The 18,136-nt window shown below is 39.6% G+C and overlaps 1 protein-coding gene across 5 annotated transcripts in view; it reads left to right on the plus strand.

Annotated features, from left to right (window-relative positions):
• The window catches only part of Slc8a1 (solute carrier family 8 member A1), a 314,067-nt gene that overhangs the window by 14,708 nt on the left and 281,223 nt on the right, over positions 1-18,136 (plus strand). For all 5 annotated transcript variants that reach the window (XM_050146165.1, XM_050146161.1, XM_050146163.1 and 2 more), the window contains exon 2: positions 5,372-7,201. In XM_050146165.1, the coding sequence (XP_050002122.1) occupies positions 5,403-7,201 (1,799 nt within the window). In that variant the 5' untranslated portion in view covers positions 5,372-5,402. The remainder of the gene's footprint in view (positions 1-5,371; positions 7,202-18,136) is intronic.

An 18,136-nucleotide genomic window follows, 5' to 3' on the forward strand; every position in this document is an offset into this window, starting at 1 on the left:
AAACAGAAATCTCTGGTTCTATAAGGTTTAGGTTTGTTGGATGAAGACAACAATAAATAAAGTTATTGAATAAATTATTTAAGATGTAAAAGTAGTAAGTGCTCTGGATAAAAATAGAGAGAAGGACTTGTGGATGGGACACGTGGCTTCTCTATAATGTCTTCATTTTCTTGAAGCTTAAATCTCTCTTCCTTTTTAGGACCCCATTGCCTAATGCTTACCCCAGTCACTTCCCTAAGTGAGTGTTTCCTGACACGAGACAGGATCCTGACTTCGGTTTTATTAGTTCAAAGAGAAGGTCATGAGCCCTGATTTGGCCTCTCACAGCCTGCCTCCTTCAAAAACCTTTCAATTTATTCATTACCCATCAGCAGAGATGGACACTGCTTGCTCTATTTGATATGTGTCGGGGGAGGGTTGTTACCATGGTGTTGACACAGATTGACTGGGGGAACTGAGTCCTTTCCTGAAGTCTGGTTTTGGTCTGATGGACTATGGTTGGGAACTAGATGCTGTACTTAGCATCCTAGATGGAATGGTCAGATGCAAAGAACTTTCATCCTTGGCTGTTCCCTCTTTATTTAGAGGAGCTCAAATGTCCTTGCATCGGTTGTAGATAAAAGTTTACATTTGCTTAACTGTTGTCTTAAAAATAGATTAATTGCTTAGCTTTAAAGAGTTCCATCAGCAAGAATGACATGGAAGGGAATTTCAGGTCCCTAGGAAAAGAAGTCAAGGAGTTACTTGGAATAACACCAACTGCCAATCAACAAAATGTGATTAGGCCATCTAGTGAGCTAGGCTGGTGGGAATCCAGCATATTCCTTTTCTCTGAGTCGGGGACTCTTGGATAATAGAAACTGGCTACAGTCTCCAAAGGCGACAAGCACTCTGCTTCTCTTTGCTGTGGATGCTCTTTACCTTGACAGCTGGATGAGCATCCGCTTGCCCATTTCTGTTCCTTACATCTTTAACTCTTCTTTTATATCAGTGACCGACTAACTTGCACCTGCTTGGCTTTTTATCATCATCCGTCACTATCATTCAGCTCTGTAACCTGTATGTGATACTGGTGTCTTGTTTTAATTTTTTTTTTAAAAAAAGGCAGTATATAAAAATAATACAGATATTCTTGACATAATACTAAGAACAATTTTGGATGGTTTAATGGATGTTTCTATGTGATCCTTGACTATAGTTGATCTGAATCCATCATAATCAACCTATACTTGTACTAGTATTCGGTAGATTGGGCAAGAATATTTAAAAAAAAGTCTGAAAAGAAACAAGACTTGTATTTGATTTTCTGTGATCTTAGATTATCCCCTTGCTCAAGTTCTATGGAAGTATGCTAGAGTAGTGTGTAAGGAAGATGAAGTAAAACTAGTCAAATGATGAAGAAAAAGACTCTGGGCAGAGGGAGACAATAGGGCACAAAAGGAACTGCCTTGTATATAACACCGATTCCTATCCCAATGAGTATTTGCATTTGGTATTAATTTAATGGAGACAGAAACTGAAGTCCAGAGAGTTCCTTCCAGCTGCATCACTGCCAATAAGTTACATCAGTGTTTTGTAGCCACTGATTTCACAAATTATTGTGCTGTCTCCTTTTGGAAATCACTGTGATGTTTTCAGGTCACCTCAGAAGCCCCTCACTGTCCCGCCTCTCTTTTTGTCGATAGGGATCATGATGATGGATTTGTACAGATCCACCTGCCTTTCCACACCCTTTAGCCTTCTGGCTAAGAACAGTGTCAGATATGGGCTACAGTAGGGATGGAGGGCAGAGCTTTAGTTGGCGGACTTGAGATTGCCCTGACAGTGTACACAGGAAGTGGTTGCCAGGCAATTGCTAAAGGCTAGGGCGTACAGGGCAGCTGTCTCTAGGAACATGCCAGCTCTTGTGCTGTCGTTGATGCTTGTCTGCTTCAGTGTCTAATCCATAAGAGAAAAAATCCAGGCTGCTTGGCCTTCCAGGAGACTGATGCTAACGCAGTCCTTCTTGCTCCAAAGGGGGTTCTGAAGGGTTAGTTCACATAGAAATACAACTATTATCAAATATTACTTTACCTACAATCAAGGCGAAACTATTAATCTCTGAACCAGACCAGGGTTTAATCTTCATTCAAGAGTTCACTATGTGTGACTTTCACCAAGTGTGCCTGCCCATGCCTCAGTTATCCCACTTTGAATATATAGTTATATTTTCCATATGGAGTTAACCTGTTTAAGCTTCATTTATCCCATTTTAACATAGAGTTATTGTTAGGGTACCAAAAAGTTCCAGAAGGGTGCTAGTTGCCTACATTGCCATGGAAGCCTTAACACACTAGGCGGGCATAACAAGAAGTGGTTCTTGATATTGTAAATAACTGAAACCCATAAAAAACTTAACATGATTTCTACAGCAGTGTTTATATGTGGAATGACTTAGTCTCAGGAAGTTGATTATGAGTTTACTATCATGCTTTTAAAAAATATAAGGCTCAGTAGGAAAAAATGGCTGGTCTGTTACATAGAAAGCAATCTGTAATAGTTCAGAGATAAGCCAGTGTTGTCTTCTCAGCAAGCAGGAAAGACTGCATCCTGGAGCTCAGAGATCAGGTTTTTAAAGGGTCTGCAGCAGAACCTAGTCATTGGCTACAGAGAAATAAGTGAGAGAAAGAACAATAAGGAATTTTCAGGTAGGTGAAAATATCTTCGTTGCTTTGTAGAAGTTAGTACTGACTGAAGCATCGAAAGTGGAGTATTAGATTTGACAGAAATTTGGACAGAGTTGTTCATGTATCAGACACAGAGACAGATAACAGTCTTGACTCTTCCAGTTAATCTTTCTTATATTTTTAGGCTCTCAAGATGCTTTGCATAGAACATCTCAGCACTACAAAGGCTCTCTTCTTTCTGAATGTTAGCTGTCTGATCTTTAATTTGTCTACCTGCCAGCCTTTGAGCTCCTCTAAAACTCAAATCTTATTATAGTCTCGAATCCACAGCCACTCCCACAGTCAATTCAACACTGACCCAGTTGAGAGAGCTATCCGAAAAAAAAAAAAAAATGACACCACATTGCAACCAGCTGCCTCTTCAAGAGGATCTGTTTCCATTCCTATCAAGGCCAAGGCCTCCATACCCCAGAGTCTTACCTTCCTCATTCACTACTTACAGCACAGTAGTGTCTCGGTGCAGCTAGACACACTGAGCCAAGTATTATTAGGCCCTTCAACATTTTTGGTTGGCTGGCATCCTCTTCCTGTAGGTATCTACGAGACTTGTCCCCTCCGTTCCCTTTGGACTTTCCTCAGCTGTTACCTCACCTTTGATGGACTCAATAAAATCAGGCATACCTCTTGTGCATACACATCAACATATAAACAGTCTGTCCTCAAACTGATTCTTTTCTGTTCCACTATGAGGCATTTTAATAGCCTCATATTTTTATTTATCTGTTACCTCTGAGCTAGAAAATAAATTAATGAAGACAGAGATCTGTGCTTTAGTCACTGGTGAATCCTCAGGACAGAAGAGAAGAAGTGATTGTGAAATTCATATTAAACACACAAGTGTGTGTGGCCTAAGTGGACCCATAAGTTGGAATTAAACCTTTCACTCCTCTAGTTAGCTGGCTCATTGTAGGCAAAAACTCCCAATCCACACAAGTTCTGCAATGACTAAGCAGGTGGAAAGACCGACTGGGAACTTTTGCATGCTTTGAATATACAGATTTCTATTTATCATCCTTTTATTTAAATTAGATGTCTGAAAACCTGTTTTTATTTTTACTGTGTGAAAAATGCAAAAAAAAAAAAAGAGTCATCTCTCATCAGTTATAAGCTAGAAGGGATCTTGGCTACAGTAGGATCCCAAAGGTCTGCTGCTATGTGGTGGGTGATGGATTCTGCCAGGCCGTGCTGTGGTTTTATCTACCAGCCATCCATAACAGACATGGGTCGGAAAACCTAGGACAAAGAGCCAGATTGGCAAAATGAGGACATCTGACTTTGGTTTAACTTTCTACAGATAACACAGAGTTCTGCTTAGGACCTCTTTTCCATCCATGCTTTATGGATGCAATAAATGGTCCTTCCCTGAGGCATTCCAAATGAATATTATAGACCTTCTCTTGCACTGACCCCAAATCCCAGGCTTTGGAGGCAGAGGTGATATGAGGTTTCAGCTGAGTTTTGCATGAGCTAGTGGGTGAATTTAGGACCTTGGTAGCCCAGTCAACAATTTCACTTTTACCATTCTTTGTGTTGCTCAATGTCTTTGTTGGCATGTCCTTAACTGCCAAAAGCTCTTCATTATATGTACACTTGGTAGTCACAGTTTTTATGCTACGTGAGCTAATTTAGAGGGAATCATTACTCCTGCATGTTCTGGTCACCTGAGCTCGCTATAGAACTACAAATGCCTGTCTTGGAACAATCTGGAAAGTATGTATTGACACTGAGAAAGAAGGTTTTATGGCTGCTTCCACGGCCCTCCTGGCTCCTCCACACAGCTCAGCCCAGGCCCGGTTATCTCTTGTTTTTGCTGCACGATGTCTGCAGCTTCCAAAGCAGGCTGTGCATCCAGATGTGGAAAGCTGTGCTTGAAGAGCCATGTGATCAGCTGAGCACCTATCAGGAGCCCAGACTTGCCGAAATTGGGGCGGAGAGGGTGCTCTAAGAAAACATGCTTTAAAAAACTGTACTTAAAATACAGAAATACTGCATTTTCCGTAAGATACTTTTCCCTCACAAGAACAAATGCTCCTGAGTTTTGATTGCCAGCAAGTTTGACAATTTCTGTTTCCAAGGAAGCTTGGAGCAGTGGGATGTGATTTTATGAAAGAAAGTAAAGGTGTACTCCAGGATATAAGATAATCAATGTGGCTTGTATTCAGAGGATCTTCTCAGAATCCGAGTTTCAAGATGTGCATCCTAATAAGATGGTTTTCTCAATGAAATAGTTTCCAAAGATAATGTTCTAACTCAAATGTAAAAGAAAATCCACTTGAGCAATAAGGAAGAAATTACTTAATGCTTCAAAAGTTTCGCTTTCTGTTTACTGTTGGTTGTTAGTGTGCACCAGTGTGTGCTCAATAGAGCTGCACTGTAACGGGACTCGTCATTTCCAGGGAGTCATTGTGTGTCTTGCTCGGTGAATGGGACTCCACGTAGAAAATCCATCGAGAAATTGAACTGTAAATTTTACAGATGATTGTTTAGCCACTGGTAGAATCTTAGAATAATGATTCCCTGGAGATTTTGTGATGGCTAAACATAAAGTAATATGAACAAATTATTAATTATGATTTGGTACTAATTATGTGATTTTTTTCTTCCCCTTCCTTTTCTCCCCTCCTCCCCCTTTTTTTTACTATTAGGTTGGGACATTTGGAAGTCTCATTGTACAACATGCTGCGATTAAGTCTCTCACCGACTGTTTCAATGGGATTTCGTCTGGTAGCTATAGTGGCTCTCTTGTTTTCCCATGTTGACCATATAACTGCGGAAGCAGAGTCAGAAGCAGGAGGAAATGAAACCACTGAATGTACTGGCTCATATTACTGCAAGAAAGGGGTGATTCTTCCCATTTGGGAACCCCAAGACCCATCTTTTGGGGATAAAATTGCTAGAGCAACTGTATATTTTGTGGCCATGGTCTACATGTTTCTCGGAGTTTCCATCATTGCTGACCGGTTCATGTCCTCCATAGAAGTCATCACATCTCAAGAAAAAGAAATAACCATAAAGAAGCCCAATGGGGAGACCACCAAGACTACAGTAAGGATCTGGAATGAGACGGTGTCAAACCTGACCTTGATGGCTCTGGGCTCATCTGCTCCCGAGATTCTCCTTTCTGTCATTGAAGTATGTGGCCATAACTTCACTGCAGGGGACCTTGGTCCCAGCACCATCGTGGGAAGCGCTGCCTTTAACATGTTCATCATCATTGCGATTTGTGTTTATGTGGTCCCTGATGGAGAGACAAGGAAGATTAAGCATTTGCGTGTGTTCTTTGTGACAGCAGCCTGGAGCATCTTCGCCTATACCTGGCTTTATATAATTCTGTCTGTCATCTCTCCTGGTGTTGTGGAGGTCTGGGAAGGATTGCTCACTTTCTTCTTTTTTCCCATCTGTGTCGTGTTCGCTTGGGTAGCAGACAGGCGGCTTCTCTTTTACAAGTATGTCTACAAGCGGTATAGGGCTGGCAAGCAGAGGGGGATGATTATTGAACATGAAGGAGACAGGCCAGCCTCCAAAAGTGAAATTGAAATGGATGGGAAAGTGATCAACTCTCATGTTGACAATTTCTTAGATGGTGCTCTGGTTTTGGAAGTCGATGAGAGGGACCAAGATGATGAGGAAGCAAGGCGTGAGATGGCAAGGATTCTGAAGGAACTTAAGCAGAAGCATCCGGATAAAGAAATTGAGCAATTAATAGAATTAGCCAACTATCAAGTCCTAAGTCAGCAGCAAAAAAGCCGAGCATTTTATCGGATTCAAGCTACTCGCCTGATGACTGGAGCTGGCAACATTTTGAAGAGGCATGCTGCTGACCAAGCAAGGAAGGCTGTCAGCATGCATGAAGTCAACATGGGAGCGACTGAAAATGACCCGGTCAGTAAGATCTTCTTCGAGCAAGGGACATACCAATGTCTAGAGAACTGTGGTACCGTGGCTCTTACCATTATCCGTAGAGGGGGCGACTTGACCAACACTGTGTATGTTGATTTCAGAACAGAAGATGGCACAGCCAATGCTGGGTCTGATTATGAATTCACTGAAGGGACTGTGATCTTTAAACCTGGGGAGAGCCAGAAGGAGATCAGAGTTGGCATCATTGATGATGATATCTTTGAAGAGGATGAAAACTTCCTTGTGCATCTAAGCAACGTCAGAGTCTCTTCTGAAGATTCAGAAGATGGCATACTAGAAGCCAATCATATTTCTACACTTGCTTGTCTTGGGTCTCCCTGCACTGCCACTGTGACCATTTTTGATGATGACCATGCAGGCATCTTTACGTTTGAGGAACCAGTGACTCACGTGAGCGAGAGCATTGGCATCATGGAGGTGAAGGTTTTGAGAACATCCGGAGCTCGAGGAAATGTTATTGTTCCCTATAAAACCATTGAAGGAACAGCCCGAGGTGGAGGGGAGGACTTTGAGGACACGTGTGGAGAACTCGAATTCGAGAACGATGAAATTGTGTAAGTTACGTGTGTGTGTGTGTGTGTGTTTGTGTGTGTGTGAATATTTTTATGCATGTGAGCATCCATGATTTTAGCAAATGGAATTCAAGGAACCATAGTTATATTCCTTTCAAAATAACAGATCTCTCATGGGTGTTTCTTTTCAATATGCACTATACACAAGATCTTAATTTCATTTTTTCACTTTTGCCTTTTACATATTTTTTATAAATTGTAGGGCATGATAAAATGAATTTGTAGCACAATTTAATAGATTACTTGAGATGAGTTGAACATTTTTATTCCATTATAAATTGCACAGAGTACTTATGTGTGGATACCTAACACATAAATATTGAAAACAACTGTTCAATAAACCACAAGACTTTCTAACTCCATTGCTGTGCACAAATCTGGAAAACCCTAAAATTGAAACACCTCTGAGACTATCTTGGCTACCAGGCATGACTGAATGTTTCTCTATTGTTCATTTGATATTGTGTATCATGAAAATATATAATAATGCATTTACTTGAAGGCTAATGTTGAATCATGACACATGATCAGTCCTGCTTCTTCAATTGGATGCCAATTTATTCATTTATTTACCAGTCTGGTTTTTTTTCTGTGATTATGCAACCCTTTTTACCCTAGTGATATAAAACAGAGTCAAAATAAGATTTCTACCAAGCATTCTCACAGATGAGGAGTGGGACAGAGACAAAGAAATGGCAAACGATTGACTTTTCTCTCTTCCTTATTAGTGCTTAACCCTGTCATGGTGCCTTGCTGTAATACTGAGTAGTTAATTATGAAATGATTGTTCTATGAAGAGCTGCTATTGAGAGAACAAGGTTTCCTGCCTAGTCTTGGAGGCAATTTTGTATTCAGCCACCCAGAAGGACAAAAGAGAGAACATGGTAGTATCTGCAGTACATCAAAGGACCTTATCATGAATAACAGTGTTGACTGAAGCACTGGTAATTTATGAAATTAAGGAAGGAAAAATATGTTCCTGTGATGAATTCTAAAACTGGTTAATTTCGGAGCTACCAACAGGTAACATATTTAAACAGCAACTGTATGTTCACCAAGAATGACATTCTTCCTGCAGAGTCTGCCAAAAAGAAAAAGCAAAAATATGGGGATGGGTAGAGGGAGTAGGTTTCCTTTGTAGGACTTTCTGGGGTCCGTAGATTTCCTTGATGTTGTACAATAGAAATGAGTGGTCCTTGAATTCAATTAAATATTGACATTAAAGAAATGAGGGATTATGCTTATCATCCTGTAGTGTATAGAGGTGGGCGGTGTTTGTGTTAGTATCTGTTCTATGTTGTTAAGATTCTACCTACTGAGATGTATTTTATCGGTAAATGAATTTTATGGAGATAGAATTTAGTAGCAATATATATTACACACTAAAGAACAATCTTCTTCCAGGGACTTGCTTTGACTATGATCATGCCCAGATTAGTTCACGTCTGTTTTATTTTTCTATTTCCTGTTTTCCCGCACTAAGTTTTCTAATAACTTTAGTCATAGACAACTCTTGTAATCCCTGTAAAATTTTAATGAACTCTGAAGGTAGTCCTTAACCAGGTCAAAGCTGACAAGGGTTTTGTTTGCTTGCTTGGCACAGGATGGTTTCTCATAAGGAGAAAGCAACGTTCTCCATACTTTCTAGAGTTAATCTTGTTCTTTCTACTCTGTTACTAAGGTTTTTTTCTTTTTTTTTTTCTTTTTTATCCATGTCATAGATAAGCAATCTTCGGTTTGGTGGCATAAGCAGATGAAGGTCTCAAAAAAGTTCTGACTGGCAGGGATTAGATGGAATAACATTCTGCCAAGCTTTATTGAAAACAGTCATTCAATGCAATTAAATTAATTTTATTCTTGCTAAGGGAGGACTATGGTCAAACTCCATCTTTACAAATTGATGTTTTCTTTGACATTTTGTAAGACTTGGTGGAACTGGTGAACCTTCATAAGAATTGGTACTTTTATTTCTTTGTGGATGTGTCTGCAAGCATATGCATGTATGTATGTGGAGGACAGAGGCCAACCGTGCTGTCATTCTTCAGCAGTATTCTATCGGGTTTTCTGAGACAGTCTCTCACTTATCTGTGACTTACTGGTTAAGGTATACTTAGACCAGCTGGCTGGACAGCAAGCGTGTGCCCAAGCATCCACCTGTCTCCACTTCCCCGGGGCTCTGATCACAGAGTTCTGAGAATCAAATGTAGGTCCTCAGGCCTGAGTGACTCCTCTCTCTCTCTCTCTCTCTCTCTCTCTCTCTCTCTCTCCNCTCTCTCTCTCTCTCTCTCTCTCTCTCTCTCTCTCTCTCTCTCTCTCCTTGAGTTTCTAGATCAACCACCAGTGTATAAAATTATTATTGTATTATATTCTCGACAGTGAAATGAGAGATATTAGAAATGGAAAAGCATTTTTTATAAGTAGAATGAAATTATGGCCCTCCATTCCCAGCATTTTAATCTTAAAAAGGTTTAAGCTTGACTTTGTAGAATTTCATTGCTACCATGTATTTGAAGGTGCCGTGTAGGCTTGTTGCCTCTGAATATTTCTTTGTGTTACTAAGATTTATTCTTGAGCTAAGCACCAAGAACTTAAACACAATATAGAAAAAAAATATTTAATATATGTAGCTGTGCTGACTTTCCGCAGTTTAGAAATACTAGTATTTTCTTGTCTTCTTTTTATAATGAATCTCTATGTTCTCCAAAGCTAGGTCCACACATTAGATCCAGAGTAAAGGGGTTGGGGATTTAGCTCAGTCGTAGAGCGCTTGCCTAGCAAGCGCAAGGCCCTGGGTTCGGTCCTCAGCTTCAGAAAAAAAAAAAAAAAAAGACAGAGTAAAGAGATGTTCCCATCATGTAATGGAGTTGGATGTGTGCACTCAGCCTAGGTTGTTGTTAAGAGAACGTTTCTAGTTTACCCAATTACATAGCTAGTTTTGAGAGAGATGGCTTTCTTTGAACCTTATAGTACACAGACAGAGCTGTTGACACAAGGAAGTTTCATTGAATACTTTGAATAATGTTTTTGTTTGTTTAACGCTGCACACAAAGCCTGAATTTATTATTCTTTTCAAGGCACGATAAAGAAATTCATAGCTAAGCTTAGATGTAAAGGTTATCTAATTTCAAGGGTCCATTAACCATGGTTGAAATCGGGTCCAATCTGATCAGCAGCAGAGACAGAGGCTGTATACTTTTATTGATTGTTTGATTTCTAGAACTAAAGAGATCTTAATCATCATCCGTTTCTTTGGCACATTGCTTTTCTGTGAATAAAGGCCTTAAATGTATCTACAGAGTGTAGTAATATCAGCAGTGGTGTTTTAATGATGTCGAACCACATCTACATAAATGTAGAACAGATCTGAGAACAAAATTAAGGCTGATAATAAGTTGTTATCTTAGCATTCAGTGTTTTTTATTATTAGAAATGCATCAACTTGGTGTGTGTGTGCATATGTGTATCTGTGTGTGGGTGGCTGAGTGTGGGTGCACATGCCAGTATGAACATATGCTTGTGGAGGCCAGATGTTAATGTTAGTCTTCCTCGGCCTTTCTTCGCTCTAGTTTTTTGAGACAGATTCTCACTGAACCTGGAACTCACCAACCGGCCAGTCTGATGTAATGTGAGTTTCAAGGATTTTCCAGGCTGTGCACTGCCAGCCTATATATATATATATTGTGTGTGTGTGTGTATGCTAGGAATTCAATCTTAAGTTTTTATGCTGGTGTGGCAGACATTTTGCCAGCTGAGCCCTCTTCTCACCTCTAAGTATCAGCATTTTTATTTGTAGTCAAGGCCTCCTAATTCTGTCTTGTTTTGAAGTGTTTAAGATATTTAAATATTTAACAGAAAAATGTCTGCACCTATTAATTCATATTCTAATATAAATGACTTGAATTATTTCATATTGACCTTTTCTAAGATCATATGTATAGTTGTGTTTAAGTGCTGATAAGTAATAATTGTTGTTATAATATCTAATAAAATGTATTATCAAGAAAACTCTTAAAACTAAAGTGTAAAACTCCATTCAAGGGATATAATTAAAAGCACATGCTTTTGTACAAGATCAGTGACAAAATGCAAGCCCATACCAAACAGTCTTAACTTTCAGTAGGGAATTCTGTCTAATGTTAATAGCTAATGAAAAAAGTAAATTAAGAACTCACTGATGTGATTTGTGGTTGGTAGATGATACCCACACATGTGAAGCTCGACTGATGGTTATTCTCTAATGATGCTAGTGTAGTGGAAATAATTACAACAAAATACAATCTGGTCTTTCAAGATCTATTATTAGCTTAACTGTTCTGGGAAATGTTAAGGTTAATTAATTAATGTAGATGCAAATCAAATTTAATTACTTAGTGGTGGCCCAATAATATTACCATTTGGGAAGATAATTTGAGGGATTATGATTGTTTATTGTTATATATATATATGTATGTATATAATGCTGAGCTGAGAAAACACAAAAGAAGTAGGAATATTTGCATAGCATATAGCTTGGCAAGTTATTTTACAGACACTTCTGTACTGTAATATAGTGCAATAAATGATGAGTTTATCCAATTTAATTTGGACAATTATTAAATTTTTAGGTATTGTGTATAGATTTATTAATTCTAAGAAATATTCAAGCCATTTTAACAAGTACAGAACTCCAACATCAGTCTTTACATAATTTTTGAACAAGGATTAGAAAATAAGGAAACATTAATATTGTATAAGTTGCATATTATCATTACTGTTAGTATTTCTTCTACTTCTACTACTCTTGCATGTCAGGCGAGATAAATACTTTACTTTTAGCCATTTACATTGCCAGAATTCATATCGTGCTGTGTGAGATTCCATAGGATAGAAATCTAGATACATGCTGAATCAGTTATGGGACCAAAAACAAGAAGTAATATGATAAGTTGTCTAAAGCAAAGGTGTCAAGAAAATCTGACATGATCCAAACAGACCAACGAGAGTCTGCCAGAAAATTGGAAATGACAAATTACTACGACAGATACCATTACACAGAAAGAGCAATCAGCAGCCACTGCTTTAAATCTCACTTGTTCTGAATGTACTTTATAGCAGAATAATTTTCTCTCCTATAGTTAGACTATTGAAAGAATGGGCTAATTTATCTGGGGATATGTTTCCTATAGGTAATTTGCTAATGTAATAAATTTGGATGGGACAATTTGAGTACCAAAGTAACTTTCTACATTAGTGGCTTATCCTCTCAGACTGGAATATTTATCCCTTTTAGAGCCAACACCACATGTAAGCCTAAATTATAACTATAGAAGATAGATGCTGGTGTGAATATATATGTTTTATTAATTTACAACCATTATAAAAATTAAGACATGATCAGAGGCAAAACATTCATGAATTGTAATTTCATATTGCTAAGAGCTAAAGTTGATTATATGTAAGGAATTTCTTTACTGTGTAGCCAGATTGCTGTGCATGGTGCTGTATTTTCATTTCCCCAGGATTAATTAGAGTCTGAGATTATAGTATACTTATATAAAGAAGTTTTACCATAGAAAATGAAGACATTTAATAGGTTAATTACATTGAATGTTTCAATTATGGGCTCCTTTCAGAGTCCTAACCCAGGGCATTTTCATGGGAGAGTTATATACTTCACAATTTTTATACATTGATCATTGTAATATTCCAATGTGTATGTGACACTGAAGAGGAAAACTTGAACCTCAAAGAGAGTAAAAATACTCCAAAGTAGTAAGAAATGATAGAGCCTGGATTTGAAACCCTGTGAACCAAATCTACGATTTGACTTCAATCCCTCTATATGGTTGTCTATAGCTTCTAATGAAAAAGTGCAGGATTCCCAGTAGAATGCCTTCACTGATTTGTTTGGTTGTTTATGAGGTATCTTTGGTGTTGACGAAATGTTGGTTTGTTTTCTATTTTTATTTTAGAGATAGAGTTGTTTTGTAGCTCAGACTGGCTTTAAATTAGTTATGTAGTCAAAGGTGGCTTTGAACTAACTCCTGATCTTCCCGACTCCATAATCCCCAAGTGCTTGACTTACAATTGTATGCCACCATAAAAGGATAGGACTGGTTTTGGTTGACTTTAATTCGGAGGATTTACAAATGCTGCCCTTAATCCTGTGGATGAAGCAACCTTGAGGGCGCAGCTCCTGGGATGGATAAATTGTTGTCATCTTTCTGCTCCGTCCTCATTAGCTGAGGAAAACTGCCTAAAGGTAAAACTCTAAAGCCATGGGAACTATAAACACTTTCCTGTAAAATGTTCCCGTTGTGCTGTGTTCTGTCGTGGTTTATGCTGTCTTATCACTGTGAGGTCCTGATCGCTGGGAGGTAGAGGAGTGCTCATGTGAAAAAAGGATGCATGAAGCACTTATGTTGCCTTGCAGTGGTAGAAGTGTCTCTGGGCCAGATGGCATTAAGAAAGCAAAGGAAAATGTGAGATGGCCAGTTAAATGTGATGTTAGCTATTTACAACTGCTGTGGGTAAGCTAGCTGAGTCCCAGGGAAGATGCGGATAGAATAGGCAGGACTTTATCTGCTAGCATCCCTCAGTGCCTTACAGGAGAACTAGAGAAGGACCTGGGAGGAAGAGATGTGAACAAGTGTAGAATTATAGGAAAGCTGCTTTGCTTCCTCTCCTGGCTGGACCCACAGCCTACATAATGCTCATCTATTTGTCAAAGGTTGAGCCAACCTCAAGGCCCTTTCTTTTCACAGACCTGTACTATGGAGTAGGGCTAAATAAATGCTGCCCCTTTATTTCCTGCCTTCCTCCTGAGCACTCAAGACTCTAGATGATGTTTTCCTCCTTCTTCACGGTGTCTCTGTTGGGTCAAATATGACAGTGGGAGTTGTGCTCTGTTGTGACAATTGAAGACATAGAGGCAAGGGACAATGGCAACCCAAAAGCAGAATGTAGGTTCTTTGTTTTTGAGATGTCAGAACTATTTTAGTATTGCGGATAATTCAAACGTCAGTGAGGCAGCTGAGAATATTCACCACATAGAATTTCAGTCTCTCTCTCTCTCTCTCTCTCTCTCTCTCTCTCTCTCTCTCTCTCTCTCTCCCCTCTCTCTCTCTCTCTCTGTATGTGTTTGTGAGTGAGTGAGCAAATGAGTGCTTTCACATGTGAGTATGCTTTTAGAGGCTAGATATTGATGTTAAGTGTCCATTTCACTCCATCTTACTTTTCTTGAATCAGTTTCTTACTAAACCCAATTTCCATTATGCTTCTTTGTCAGCTAAGCCTGGGGAGCCACTTGTCTCTGTACCCTTCGGTCCTGGAGTTATAGGTGTGCACCACTCTACTCAGCATTTTATGTGCGTGCTAGGGATCCAAAGTCAGTTTGCCAGCATGATGGTGGTGATGGCGATGGCAGATCTGTGTTTGTGGTGGCGATGTTTAGGATATGGTGGTTCTCATAGACGGGACAGTTTGGGCTATGTTGATGGTAGTGGAAGCGGCAGATATGGGTTGGGGTATATATATGGTGTTAGTTGAGATAGTGATGGCAGTGGTGGAGGGAAAGGAGGTGATGGTGCGGATGGGGTAGTATTAGATGTAGTATGACGGCAGTTGTGATTTCACATTTTTGTGGTTGTCGCACTGGCTACAGTAGGTGTGGTACAGTGGTGGAGGACATAGCTATGGTGGGTATGGTAGACAGGGTTAGAGTGGCAGTGATGGTGACAATGCTGCGATTTATTGAAGACAAGTCATCTGCCATTTTGACTTACTTTTCACAATTGTATTTCCAAGGTGCTCGCACCATATTTATTGTATAAATGGAGAAGTTGAGATGTACCCACTACCTTTTTTAATTCTCAGAGCTAGTATAGAATGGCTCTAGAGTTTATCCGCAGAACTGCCTGACCCTAAAGCCTACACTGTCATCAGGGACTCTTGTATCCAAATATAAGCCTGTCTGAGGCTATGGGACTGTAGCCCTAACTGCATGCAGCACATGTCTAAGCAACTCGGAAATAAGAAACAGAAGTGACCATTTATCTTCCATGTAACTCTGGAACCCATACCAAGTGCGCTATAGTACCACACTCCCACTTCTCCTAGAAGTCATGGCTGAGCTCAGAGAGCAAGAGGACACAGTCATTCTGTGCTCTGCCCTGGCCAGAGCACGTCTATCCTCTCTTTCTTTCCTCGCAGTATTCGTTACACCTCACTCCTAATTTTAACAAGGAAACTTCATTATGAGTGTTTATTTGTTTTGTTTTGTTTTGACATTCCCTGCTCCGACCCTGTAGCATTTGACTTCCTTATATGGCTAAGTACTGAATGTAGCTTTCCTCCACACTTAAAATAGCCTTTCCTTTGCCTCTCTTTTTGTGATATGTTACAAGGCTATGTAAATTAATAGACGAAGAGAATTAATATAGGCATACTTATTATCTTGTGTTGCTGGTTTAAGCAAGAAGCAATACCAATCTGGAAGTAATTAACAGAAGAAATTATTGATAGAAAGCTTTCCTATGATAGGTGACCCTCATGATGGTTCTCCTGGTGTAAATTATAATTCCGAATTTAGCGGGAAGAGCAGTTTTATGTATACTTTTTTATTTTCTTTATTTGTATTATGATACAGCCCAGACTGGCTGAAAATGCACCGTACTCCTTCCTTAGCCTCTTGACTCCCAGAACTACAGTTGTGTGTCATACACTTGGTATAGATACACTATATAAATTTCAAGTCACTTTGCTTTTACTTACATTCTCTCTAGGGGACAATAAGAAGAAGAAAAAATTACATAAACTCTAATGACACCTTCCATATACTTTTATAAATTCAAATCTGTCTTTAAACTATTTTTAGATGAAATCACTTTGTTTTCTTTTATGCTTTAATTTTGCAGACCAATCATGAGTCTGTTTGGAGTAAGTCCATTGGTAATATTCATAAACGTAATTAATTATAGCCTTTAAAGAAAAATCAAAATGGTTCTCCCTGAACACACATTTTTCATTTAGAAATAAAAGAAGTAAGAAGGTAAAATTATGCCATAATCATATATAGTTCAATTCTTAGGGAGAAATGAAACACAACCAAGTCCCATAATGAAAGAAACAGCTTACAGTCTTACACATCAGACACTGCAGCCCTAACTGAACTATTCCATTTAATGTGTGTAACTGTGTATCAAGGATTTTTGTATCTAGAGAGAAGAGAGAAGAGGAGGAAATGCAAGGGGCTAGAGGAGAGAAAGGGAGATGGGGAAAGAAAGGAGAATAGGGAGGCTAAAGGAGAGTTAGGAGGTTGGAAGACAGTATCATTAGGGAAAAAAGAGAAATAGAATTGGGGAAGGGCAACATACAGACAAAGGGACAGAGATGGTATAGGGCCCTGATTAGGCTCCAGCTATTGTTAAAATGAAATGAAACCTGGAATCAGTTCAGATTCCTGCTCAGCCAAACAGCAAACAGTGTGAGAATAAGGAAATAGAGATGGAACTCACTCCTGATTTGCTAAAAATATATAGAAATTTTGCCCTTAAAATCATGAAGGAGCCCAAGTCCGTTTGAGAAGCCCCAATAAACTATTGCAATCTGATAGGGCTGGAACCCTTCTGTCAACATGTTCTATAAACACCTAGTCTCTGTCAAGCTCCTTGCAAAACGCTGCAGAGCCGACTAAGTCTTAGTCCCTCCCATGGAGAGCTTTGTATCTACGAGAGGAGATAAACAATATCCAACCAAATAGCTCTGTGAGTGTGTAGTCATCCCTGACGGTCCAACTGTGCCTTCCTCAGCATGCCTGTCTCTCTCGGTGCCTCTGGATAAGGCCCCTGCCTTGATGTTCAGGCTGAGAGCCAACGATGAGCTGTCCACTTCTGGCAGCTGGACCCTGTATGTGGCTGCTCTTCCATGGAAGAGAACCACACACCGTGGCTCTTTCACTGTCGCCGTCCCAGATGGCTCCTTCACGGTTTGGCTGCCCTCTCTGATAGAGACAGAAAGCATAGAGAGTGTTCAAGTTCAAATCAGATTTATGTCTCACAGCACAACGAGGGGAGAGAAAAGTGAACTGGAGAAGTAAGTGTTCATCTTCTCCCATTGTTTCTTAACCCTGTGTGTTACCTGGGAAAGCAGAGGTGGTTCCCATCTGAGTCCTTTCTATACAGAGCATCATTTTGCCAAGCAGAAGTGAATGAAGCCACATCGTAGGACTCTGAGAAGTGGGAGCATGGTGACTTCAGGGTCTTAGGCACAGAAGGCCTAGCATCTTCGGAAACCATGATCTGATACTGAATGAGCCCAAGCAGATCAGAAAGGAAAGACGAACATTAAAGGCAGAGGTCCCCTTGGGCTGTCGTGTTGAAAAAGACCATAAATGAGTTCTTGGATAGTGTAGGTAGGATAGTAGAATGTTAATGTGATGTATTGATTAATATGCTTATAATACACGTATCCATAAGTGAAAAGTCCAATACAGTAATGACAAAACGAGTAGCAAGACTATGTGTTTAATCAGAAATATACAGAGCTGACACAGGTGGATAAATCATGACAAGTAATTGAAAAGTACTCTCTAGGTTTGGGGACTTTCTTTTTTTTTCTTTTTTTTTTTATTGAGAATAAGAAAAAAAAAGTTTCCGCCTCCTCCCAGCCTCCCATTTCCCTCCCCCTCCCCCCACTCTTCTCCCCCTCCCCCCACTCTTCTCCCCCTCCCTCCATTCTTCTCCCCCTCCCCCCACTCCTCTTGGGGACTTTCTTAATAGTCATGTAAATTATAGTTTCTTAACTCAGACTTTTTTGTTGTTGTTGTTCCTTTGAGACAAGGTTTCTTTATATAGCCTTGGTTATCCTGGAACTAGACCAGGCTGTCTTCAAACTCACAAAGATCCTCCTGCTTCTGTCTCCCAAGTGTTGGGATTAAAG

The sequence above is a fragment of the Alexandromys fortis genome, unplaced genomic scaffold, assembly GCF_014885135.2.
Source record: "Alexandromys fortis isolate MF-2015 unplaced genomic scaffold, M_Fortis_MF-2015_v1.1 scaffold_42, whole genome shotgun sequence".
Classification (NCBI taxonomy): Eukaryota; Metazoa; Chordata; class Mammalia; order Rodentia; family Cricetidae; genus Alexandromys; species Alexandromys fortis.